At 37.2% G+C, this 12,213-nt stretch overlaps 1 protein-coding gene across 1 annotated transcript in view; it reads right to left on the minus strand.

The window, feature by feature from the left end:
• Nucleotides 1-542: 542 nt before the first annotated feature.
• AP4E1 (adaptor related protein complex 4 subunit epsilon 1) overlaps nucleotides 543-12,213 on the minus strand; it is a 55,857-nt gene continuing 44,186 nt past the window's right edge. Inside the window, exons 17-21 of the mRNA XM_014852394.3 lie at nucleotides 11,954-12,212; nucleotides 8,108-8,659; nucleotides 6,807-7,000; nucleotides 4,706-4,863; nucleotides 543-3,689 (exon numbers count right to left, since the gene is read on the minus strand). Coding sequence (XP_014707880.2) covers nucleotides 3,529-3,689; nucleotides 4,706-4,863; nucleotides 6,807-7,000; nucleotides 8,108-8,659; nucleotides 11,954-12,212 — 1,324 coding nt within the window. The 3' untranslated portion in view covers nucleotides 543-3,528. The remainder of the gene's footprint in view (nucleotides 3,690-4,705; nucleotides 4,864-6,806; nucleotides 7,001-8,107; nucleotides 8,660-11,953; nucleotide 12,213) is intronic.

Raw genomic sequence — 12,213 nt, forward strand, 5'->3', positions numbered from 1 at the left:
ATTTAAACCTCCTTTACAGTCAGCGCCCCAAAGATGGGGCTTCAAGTCTCAGTACTTTTTTCCTGCTATACATTATAGCCAACAAGAAAAAATCAGTGAAATTTAAATGCCATTTCTGATCTAGCTTTGTGTTTAGGATGCACAATGCAGAGATAGCCAGGAGACTCAGTCTTCGGTCACTAAGTCTCCATCTGACTTACTGTGTCTCTTGCATCTTGAGGCAGCAGTAAGGAAAGGGCATTACAGAAACAGAACACTCTGCTTTGAATGCTCTGGTCAGGCTAAGATGAAAGGGGGGGATATGGACAGGCACTTAGCAATCCATGCTCTAAAGTCCACACATTTCTCTCTGAACATCATATGGAACCAGAGTATCTTTACTTTTAACCAATTAGACCAGTTCTTTAGGGCTACAATAAGTAAATTACTCTTTTCATCCCATTCCAATTGCTTCTGTTCTTTTTAGCTATTGCCTATCAAATTACTGAATAGTATTACTTATTATTCAACTATTTAGATAATAAAGAATATATAGACCAAAGAACAGTATAGGTCACTTTGCATTTATTATTTGTTTAACTGAGTTTTTTCAAATTACAGAATTCAACTCCAAAATAAGGTAATTAATGGCTAAGTTATTATTCGCTTGCATTTTTTCCTCCTAAAATTTTAACACAGCAAAACACCTTAAAGATATGTGAATAGGTTGAGTGCACTTTCAGTGGCTCACAATCATGAGACAAAGACCACATTTATCCATGAAAAATAGGACAAATAGCTCAATATTTTAAAATATTACTGACATGAAATAAAACAAAGGAAAAAATAAAATACTGCATTTTCACCACCAGTGTTTTGGTAGATGGTAGTAGAATATTGTTTAAAACAATGTTCCTCTGCAGAGCATATGCCGTGCTTGGCATGCTTTGCACATAAGCACCCGATAACTGCTCTGCTTCCATCTGCGGTTTTTCAGAAGGACCCTTCCTCAGAGCCCACCTTCCCCTGAGCCTGATCTGCCTGGCTCCACCGGCACTATCTGGTGGGAGCCTGATCCTTCTTCCTCCACCTGCGCTGCAGGCTTTCCCTGTCTGCCCTTACTCTCCCCTAGATTCACACTTGCTGCCACCTGCATTCCCAGCAAAGATGCCTGACGCGGAACTCATGTAGCTGAGTATCCCCCCACATAGCTCTTACTCCAGATGTTGTCCCTTCACTTGACTAAATTATGACTGTAAAGTAAAGAGACGATCTACCCACCAAAATCATTCTCTCTACTTTATAGTCACATCTCCTACAATGCAAAAAAGGTTGATGATGCCCGATTTAGAACTTAAAACATTGAAATTAGTTTAGGCAGAATAGATAATGCTCTGAAGTACTTTAAAATCTACTCTTTCTTATTATTGTTTGTTTTTAAAACCAGAAAAATATAAAAATTGTAAACATTCTACTAAACATTTCAGTAGAAACCCTGTTACCCTAGTTTTTATTTAAAGGGTTCAGAAAGAACAAAAGTGACACCATGTCCCCTTTGGCAGACCCAAAATCATGCTTCCAGCCCTAACCTACCATTACATGTCTCCGGCATCGACAGCTCTGTAGGCCAAGCATGTCTCTCGTGACAACTGCTGCTATCACTCATGAACCCCACTCATGAACACCCTTGTAGCAACACAGCACAGCAGCTCATTGTAATCTCTTCCAGACAGCTGTCCATGTACTTGTTGAGCACCTTACATCTACTGCTCCACACCAGACCCAGCCTCGGTGACCATGCAAACATGTGGAAGTAAGAACACAAAAAATTGGAGCACCTCCTTTGCTACATGCTGCATTCCTCTGCAAAGTGAGAGGGCACTTCCTAGCTCTTTGTCAGAGTAACAGCAGAATCAGGTGGAGTGGGGGGGTGCTGCTGACAGAGGTAAGAACAAAGAGGATGCTGATGAGTTTAGCCACTAGTGTCCACCACACGCCCAGAGACAGTACATTCCCTTCACCACAACACTGCTGGGAGCCTAAGGATGAATCTGATCTTCTATTCAAAAGGAGAAACTACACAGGAAATTCCAGTCACTTTTCATTGCTCTTGTAGCAAGGTTATACTGTATTTTTTAAAGCATAAAATTACCAAGGTCCAACATTTTTTGAAATGAATAACTTAAAAAATAATTTTAAAAAATACTCCTTTTGTTTTCAGGGAGGAATATGCTAGACATAAATGCCTAATGAAATCTATCAGCTCCCGGGAATCCCCTTAAGCATCTTTATCAGCTATGATGCATGAGATAACTTAAAACCAAAATTCCACACCTTGGTGATAAACAGTACCAATTAATCAGAGTATTAACTGCAATGACTTAAAACTATATTACCTGAATAGTCTCCATGGTGAAGTACCAGAAAAAGTGAAATAATAAATATTTTCCACAGCACCATAACGTTTTATAAAATACTATTTCAGTTTTTAACATTAATGTACAATCTCAAGATTCTGGTCCATTATTCATATTAGGCTTCACCTCTTCTTCTACTGATAACAGTTCTGACAGAGGCCATACAGGCACAACTATAACATGAAAATGATATATTTTACTGAAGAACCTGTACAGTATACTTATGTTTCAGTTGTATCCATTGACTACAAGTGGATTCAAAGGCCAGGAAAGACAGTTTTGCCATTTATACTCTAATCACAAATTTTAATTTGGCAAAAGGACTTCAGTGGTAACTAAGATATTTGCCATAACTAAAAAGTCCTTATATTTGTTTGCTTTAGTATTGTGTGCTCTTGTGGGTTTTGTTTCTGTATGATAATATTTTGTAATTGGCTGTGAGTTTTTAAAATAAAATAAGTGATTCACTTTGAATTTTAAAAATAAATGCAAGTGGAAAACATACAAATTTTGTAGCCAGATTATCTGCAATTATGTGCAACAAGTTATCTATAATAAAAGCTGTGTCGCAGACTGGATCTCCCCAGTATCCAGCATGCTCCTGGATCTCCTGAACTGTTAGAGAGTGCTGTGCCGACTTAGTTCAACACTGATATAAAAAACATAATTGAAAGTAATGACTTCCCTACCAAAAAGCATACACTGCATTCCCAAGCCAGATATGAATTAGGTTTGGGATTATCAATTCCATGTCTCCCCTCCATTAACGCAGATTTGGCTTTACTACAAATCAGCTAGCACTAGAGTAAATTTGCTATAAAATTATTTATAACAAAATAAATATTTTCAGTCCCTCACGCTAAGTGATATATAAATCATTAGCAGTTTATAATATGAGCTTAGGTCACTTTTTGGAGACCCAAACAAACTGTACAATCCTGAGTAAAAGGTTAGGGATACAGTTTCTTGGGGATCCTTCTTGATCAAGAATCATGAAGAAAACACATAAAACCACAACTTGTAATAATCCCCATTTTCATTAGAAGTATCATGAGTTCTTTTTACTTTGGTAAATAAGTTTACCTATGTAAACCATTTATTTTGATGGAGTAAAACATAAACAGAACTTCTGCTAGGATCCCTCCATCACCTTTTGACACTGATACAGTAAAGAGTCAGGAAGAGAAGGGCAGGAGGATCTGAACCACAGGGCTAATACGTCACTGTGAACTCGGAAATGCAGCAAGCAGGGGATGGATGGGAGCAGCCGACAGGCCAATAGCCCTTCATTGCCTACAACAGAATAAAAATTAAAAATTCTTTAATACAAAAGGACTTCAATAGACATTTCTCCAAAGAAGATATACAAATGGCCAATAAGCACATGAAAAGACATTCAACATTACAGATCAGTAAGAAAATGCAAATCAAAACCACGAGATACTACTCCACACTCATTAGAATGGCAATTATCAAAATAAATAAATAAATGTGTTGGAGAGGATGTGGAGAAACTGGAAGGCTTGTGCATTTCTAGTAGGAATATAAATGGTGCACTTGCTGTGGAAAACGATACAATTTCTCCAAAAACTCAATACCATATGATCCAGCAATTCTGAGTATATAACCAAAAGAATTGAAAGCAGGGTCTCCAACACAGCTATCTGTGTACCCATATTCAGAGCAGCATTATTCACAATAGCCAAAAGGTGGAAGCAAACCAAGTGTCCATCGACTGATGAATGGATAAACAAAATGTCGTATATTCATACAATAGAATAGTATTCTGGCTTAAAAATGAAGGAAATTTTGACACATGCTACAATATGGACGAACCTTGAAGACATTATGTTAAGTGAAATAAGCCAGTCAGAAAAGGATAAATATTATGATTCCTCTCTCATGAGGTACCCAGAGTAGTCAAATCGGAGACAAAAAGTGGAATGGTGGTTGTCAGCGGCTGGAGAGGGAAAAGGAATGAGGAATTAGTGTTTAATGGGTGCAGTTTTAATTAGGGAAGAGAAAAAGTTCTGGAGATGATGATGGCGATGGTTGTACAACAACATGAATGTACTTAATGCCACTAACCTGTAAACTCAAAAATGGTTAAAATGGTAAATTTTGTTATATATATTTTACCACACACAAAAAAAATTCTTTAATAAAGTCTGAAAAACACACTCATCTGAAAGATACTCATAACAGGAAATGTAGCTCTAAGAAATCTGACACTTATAAGAGGTGATTTGTGTTCTGATTATGAGAAAGCCCCTATAAACACAGGATTGCCTTTTCACGATTCTACAAACCTATAATGTCAACGACATGAAGTCTTAGTTTCCGTTGCAGGGTCTTTAGGACAGAAGGCAAACTGGCTTGAGATTCTGACATCTTTACATTTTGCTTCACATCATTTGCAAAGGATAACCAGAGTTTGCCAAAGTCTTCAGTCGAGATTTTTAATGGTCTGAAAAATAATATTTAAAATTAGATTTATGTCCAAGAGAATGAAATGATTCTAAACCAACAAATCCATTTCAAATAACTCATGGGAATAAAACAATCATTGTATACCTGGGTGCCATAAAATTTATATTTTTAAACCAAATATGATTAGAAGGCTTACCATCATCCTCCAACCTGATGAAAATACTGAATAAGGAGATGTTATTAAAGTGCAAATGTCATTTCGATAAATCACTCAGTTCTGAGTATGAGTCATTTCACTAAAATTTTACCAAGTAACTTCAAGAATCATTCAAATATAATATAAAACTTTTCTTCCATGTATACTTTGGATTTGGGATAACGAGACATTCTATTAAAGTCATAAACAAGTATGAATACAAAGACCAGCACTTTAAGTAAATTAGAGCAAGAGAATGGACTTTAACAGATGTATTTTTTTTCTTTTTTGTACTGCCTTTATCATGTATAGAGATCAATAATTTGGGGGTTTTTTTTGGTTTTTTTTTTTTGCTGAGGAAGATTAGCCTTGAGCTAATATCTGGTGCCAATCTTCCTCTTCTTTTACTTGAGGAAGATTAGCCTTGAGCTAACATCTGTGCCAATCTTCCTCTATTTTGTGTGTGGGTCACCACCATAGCATGGCTGACAAGTGGTGTAGGTCCAAGATCTGAATCTGCAAACCTGGGCCACTGAAGCAGAGCATGCTTAACCTAACAACTAGGCCAGGGGCTGGCCCCTCAATATTGTTTTAAACTATTTTATTGAGGTCATACTGGCTTATAACATTGTGTAAATTTCAGGTGTACATTACTATATATCAGTTTCTGTATAGACCTCATTGTGCTCACCATCAGTAGTCTAGTTTTTTATCCATCAAACAAATGTACTTTAAAAGTGATTCATGAGACAAGATCAAATAGTTAACAATGGGTATCTCAGGGTGGGATTACAGAGAACTTTTATATTCTACTTATATTTTTCTATAGTTGAATTTTTATAAGTATGTATTAATTTTATAATTAGGAAAAAAGATTTTTTTAAAGATACAGAAGATTTTATTAATATGCACAGAACTCGTTTTGCTATATATATTGTACTTCTTCAGGTAACTAATGCTCACCATGGAATATACCTTCACAGTCACAGAATGCAAGTTTTCTGAAGGCTGGATTCTACCTAATACAGTACCATGGTCATTAATATTCTTTGACAGATTGATAGACAAGTTGTTACTAAAAGACTTGAAAGAGGAGCAAAAATTATAGCACTATAACACAACTGGATGTGTGGAGGTTAAAAAAATTTTACAGATATTCAGTGGTATTCTGCATTCTTGGTTCAGGTAGCCTTCATTTTAAAAAATGTTTGAATACAGTACAAAATATTCATAAAACTAAAGGAGAGCAGAAGAGTTAGGTTGTTCTCAATTATTCTGGTAATACTGCACAGGGCCTAGTATACTGCTAAATACGTACTATAAAAGTTTAATAACTGTTGAATAATTTTCTTACAGCTCTCTAAAGCTTAATAAACAGATTTTATGAAAGAATTAATCAAATAAGTGAAATACAAACTTGAAAAGCTTTAAAAAAAAATCATGCAGAATCTTCTAAGTTATTTCAGTTTAAATATTACTTTAATATTACTTTCTCTCAGAAGTTTTCCAAGATCACTAACCAACCCCAACCTAAATTGGATGCCATATCGTAATTGCTCATTGTCCCATTTACTTTCTCTGCATGACACAATTACATATGCACTTATATGAGTGTTCAATGTCTCCTCCCTTGACTGGACACTCCCTAAAGGTAGGGACTGTGTCTAGTTTTGAACTGTTAAACTCTCTAGCACCTAGCATAGTGCTTCTGCCCAGAGAAAAGGCCTAATAAATATTTGCTGAATGAATGAATAACCTGAATTAACATTCCAGAAAATACTTACCTAATGAAATCTAACAATGATAAGTTCACTGAAAATTCGAGCTGAAGAGAATGAGCATCCATCATTTGATAATTTATGAAACCAGAAAGACTTCCTTCTGTGAAAGGTTTTTCCATCTGCACACTATATTGAAAGTTTTTGGTGGTGTTTTCTGCCTCTGTTACAGGCAAGCAGCATCCAGGGTGCTCAGTAATCTGTAAATAAAAGTAATAAAAGTACTGAAGAAGAGATCAATACACACTATAATATGAATACCAATTTTCTATTTAATTGAAGTGGTACAAAAGCATACTATTGTGAGATGTGGTTAGTAACGAAGCACATTATGAAGATGAAAACTACTTCACCTGAGAAAAATTCACTAGCACAGATAACTAAGAAATAAGTACACAAGTCAAAATTATGTAACAAATGGCATTACAATGAAAACTTCTGTATAATTTAACAACAATGACAAAAAAGATTATTAAACTCTAGTCTGTGGCTCTCAATCCTGGCCAGCACCAGATTTTGAAAGCTAGGAGCGTTAAAAATAAATAAACACAGGTGTCTTCCCTTCTCATTCTCCTCCCTTACTCAAGCTCTGGTGGGAGAGCTCAGCAACTGGACTGGTTTGGTTTTGCTTTGTTTTGTTAAGTTCCACAGGTGATTCTACTGCACATCTAGAGTCAGGAACTTCAGTCCTGGCTAAGCCCTGGTAACATCCCATTCAAGACATTCCAGCTCACAGAGGAAATTGGGTCAGTTTTGTGGACTACTGATCTACTACTCAAATCTCATTATAACCTCACCAAGGACATCCACACAATATCGCAATTAGCATATTTCCTGAAATCATAATGGCAGTCTCTTGAAGCTAGAGAAGAAACAGAATTGATGCCTGGGCACTCAGTATAGTGCAGAGGCACACACTATTAATATCCTCATTTTAAATGTGAGGAAACTGAGGCACAAGGCAGTTACATAACTCGACCCTGTAACACAGGTCAAAAGCAGCAGAAGCAAGATTCAAAGGCAAGCAGTCCAAGTGAAGAGCCTGCATTCCTAACTACTGTGCTCTGTCAACACTCACTTTACATTTATGGGCTTCCCCACCACAATCTTTACTATGTTTCCTCATCTCTTGAATAATTCGTCCCTACTCAAAATAACGAAAAATCTGTCACACCTCTTACTTTTTTTGCTAAAGAGGAAAGAAGGAAATGGAAGAAATTTATAAACACTCAGAAGAGCCAACGGTAGAAACACTAAGTATGCACTGACCATTTAAGGCAAAAATAATGAAGCACTTATTGTCTTACCTTGAAATTTTCTGCAGGAACAATTTCTAAGTTAGCACTTTTCAATTCCGAACCACTCTTATTAAAAACTGACCAGACCATCAATAAACAGTCATCTTTCCAAACTTTGTAAGAAGACACTGATAAGGTTTCATTACTACAGACCTCCATAAGATCTGAATGCATGTATTCAGGAGTTCCTTCCAACAAAGAAGAAACTAAAGAGGTTTCCTTGGCAGCCGAGGCTGCAGTGGATGGAGAGGGGTGAAAAACTTCCATGCTGTTATCAGCAAACAAAGACAGTGTACGTGGTCTGCAATCTGAGAGCTTCTCAACCAAGGGCAGTTCTGTGAGTGACTCAGAATCCAAAAGTTCCGAACTGAGAGAAAATTTCTTTAATTCTTTGTCTCCTCTATCCTGCAAATTATCCAAATAATCTTCATAAGTCACATTTGGCGAGGAACTAAAGGAAGAACAGGTCATATTAGGAGCACTGGTTGTTTCTCCACTTTTGATTTCCTTGACTTTCGATTTTCTTCTGAACTTGTGAGAAGCAGTATCTGCTTTTCCTAGCTGCAAAAATAAAACATAATAATATAAAAAGAAACCATTCTATTAGTCATGAGTTTTAAACATTTTTCTATAATTTCAAATGAGCAATTTACTAACTTGCTAAGCTTCTATCTATAAAGCATAGATTAACAAAGAATCAGAGATGAATAAAATGTTAAGCCCTAAAATTTCTGACAGCTACATAACTTTGAACTATTAGCTAAATCTTATTTCTCATTAAAAAGACATAAAATCAGAAAAAGAAATAAGGTCAAAAAGTCAACTGTGAACAATTCTAAAAACTTGTTAGATTTCAGAACACTAGAGTACAAATTAAAAACAGTGAGGAACCTAGCCATTTTTTTGAGTTTCCAGAGTCGTCTTGTAGAAGCTAAGATACCCTCAAATGCAGGGATGGCTCAAATTCTGGTTCAGTAGTTTATAAAATGATTTCATGGCCTGTGAGTCAATAAACAGGGAAGAAAACTGATTTTACCTCAAGAATCAACTGGCAGAGGCTGACTGGAACACACAGCAGGAAAGAATTCTGTGACTAGTGATGTCTGCTACAGCCTCAGGAGGGTGAACGGCAAACTTGCCATCCTTGAGCTCCCCTTCTGAGGAAGGGTCTACGAATCTCTGTAAGAAGAGCGATGGGTCTAGTGTCCCCTCGCCTCACAAAGTTCTGTCTAGATCAGGACAGCACACTGGCATTATTACTCTAAGCCCATGTCTCCGTCCTCCTGGGGGCTTCAACACTGTGTGGCCACACATTGCATGATTCTAGTTATCCAGAATTCTAGTTCTCTCTTCAAACCTTGTCGTTCTCTCAAGTTCCAACATCTCTTCCAACTCTCAGCAGACATTTGCCTCCTACCTTTCACTTCAGAAGTCATCAAACAAGAACCAAAATTCTATTAACACAAAAATGGAAACAAGCGAAGGAGGTGGGAAAAGTGGGTGAAAGACTTCCATTTCCAGTACCATTTGGACTCAAATTAGATGTATATTAGACGGCTTGATATTGTTCCTCAGGTCACTGATGCTCTGGGTTTTTTCATTTGCTTGTTTTTTTGTTTTGTCTTTTCTTTCTTTCTGTGTTTCATTTTGGATAGTTTCTATTATTTTGTCTTCAAGTTTAATGATCTTTTCCCCTGTACTGTCTAATCTGCTGTTAATCAGAAGCTACACAAGCCAGAAAACACAGGACTGACATCTTTGTTAAATTACTTAAGGAAAAGAAACAGTTAACCTAGAATTCACTACCCAGAGAAAATGTCTTTTAAAACTGAAGGTGAAATAAAAGACAAAGGCGGGGGAAAAAAAATTTGACCCTTACAGTGAACTATGTAAACAAATTAACTCATAATGGACCACAGACCTAAAAATAAAAGCTAGTTAAAATGAAATACATCAATATAGCCTTGATCTATGTAACTGAGAACCTTAAACATTAGAAAAATCTGAAGGGAAAAGGACTGCTAGAGAAAAACATGGAGCATATCCAGTCAGTGCCCACGCTGTGAGCTCTGCCCTAGGGACAGACAAAAAATCAGGGTTGAGGGGTGAGACGATACTTGCCAATTTTATGTAAGCATTTGCTTCCCCTCCTTTCTGCATGATGCCATCTGAGTTACAACACAGTTCCTCACAGAATTCAGGGTCCCATAAAACAGGGAAATACACTCCTTTTTTTTTTTTTAAACTATTCTAATGATAGCTGAGGGGAAAAGAAAAGCATAAGGGCTAACTCAAAAGGATTCAGCATAACTTAAATAGAAAAACAGCTTAATTACATTTCTGATTTCAAGCCCACCACAAAAGAGTCTGATGATTCATGTGTCACCCTGTGTTCTCCTGAGAAAGACTCTAACTGAAAGCTATGCACTTTGTTGAGAAGGCAGGAATCTTCCACACCAGCAATGAGGTTCACAAATCAGGGCTTCATTAGCCTGGGTGCGCTCTGACTGCTGAGAACTTGCACCAGCAGTGCCAGAGCACCCACTGGTACCTTCACCACAGCCGGCTGGTAACAACTCAAAGACCCAAGATCAGTCACTTTGCTGCTGAAGTGCAAATGCTGACGAGACAGCATTGAGATACGTTACTTATAATACTTTTAGGCTGAATTTGTTTTTTCTTAGGAGGGAATATCAAGTCTGACAGAAATGGGGTCTGGAAAACAGAGAGATACAGGCAGAGTATAGCCTAGAGTCTGGCCTAGTGTTGACAGGGATGGAGGGAAAATTCCACCAGTGGGGAGAAAAAGGATGCAAGAACTGGGATGAAGTAAAACTGAAGAAAATGTAGTTCTAATCACAATTTTGCACTAGTTAAGTTCATCAGCCCACCAAACGGCAAATTACATGGAATTCTCAGATGCTCAAAAACAGCACCTGCCCTTCACTCCAACTTTTCATTCTTTTACTATGAGAACATTATATCAGAGTAAAAAGTTTTGAAAATCATCATAATCATAATGCCTGAATCTAATTTTCATTTTTGTATAATTCCTTTCAGCTTCAACATACTTTTATCTTCTTAACAGTAATACAAAGGTATAAATAAAACTTTATATTCTGGTTTTTTTGCTTAATATATCATAAGTATTTTTTTAATTTACAATGCAGCATTTATCATTTTTAAAGGCTGAGTAATATTCTGAGCTAATATAACATGTACCCATTCCCCTACTGTTAAACATCTAAACTGATTCCTATTTTTCACTTTTAGAAATGCCATTTCGAGTGGCTGGCTCCATGGCCTAGTGGTTAAGTTCAGTATGTTCTGCTTCAATGGCCCAGGTCTGCGGGTTTGGATCCCAGGTGTGGACCTACACCACTTGTCAGCCATACTGTGGCAGAGACCCACAAACCAAGTAGAGGAAAACTGGCACAGATGTTAGCTCAGGGCTAATCTTCAACAACAACAACAAAGCCATTCTGAGAAGAACTTTTCCCATAGACATATCAATAATGTTGAACTATTATTATTGGCACCATTTCCATCAAGTCCCCATCCCACTGAGAACTGTCCTATCCACCCACAGGGGTGAGCATACCCATGGTCATATTTGGAACTTTATTTGGACCCTGACTCTGGCCCTAGCTGACTGCACTAAAGAGAACACCTGACTCGAGCTGCCATTAGATTTTCTCTTTCAGGAACATAAAAAATGTGTCGCTAGTGATTCTGGAGCTGGGGAAGCCATTTCCCACCATGTGTATAAATGACAGCCAAGAGCTTTTGTAGAGCCAATTTTTTTGTACAAAACAGGGGACATAGATTCTCAGAGGAATATAACTGACTACTTACCAAATTGACTGTACTTTCTGATCCTAACCCAACAAATAATGATGACGCCAGCAGCTGCTTTTCTTTCTCCTCTTTGGATTGGGTAAGGACTTGAGAATGATCCTTTTTTGTTATAGTCTGATCTACATTCTCCATTGTTATACTCTCTTGAGGTACAGGCGCAGCTTCAGTTTCATCACCAGTTTTGCTTTCCTTCTTGGGAAGGTAGCCCTCTTTCCCCCACAATTTCTTAATACCTTCCAGTTTCAAGCTATTTGTCC

The sequence above is a fragment of the Equus asinus genome, chromosome 2 (genome assembly GCF_041296235.1).
Source record: "Equus asinus isolate D_3611 breed Donkey chromosome 2, EquAss-T2T_v2, whole genome shotgun sequence".
Lineage (NCBI taxonomy): Eukaryota > Metazoa > Chordata > Mammalia > Perissodactyla > Equidae > Equus > Equus asinus.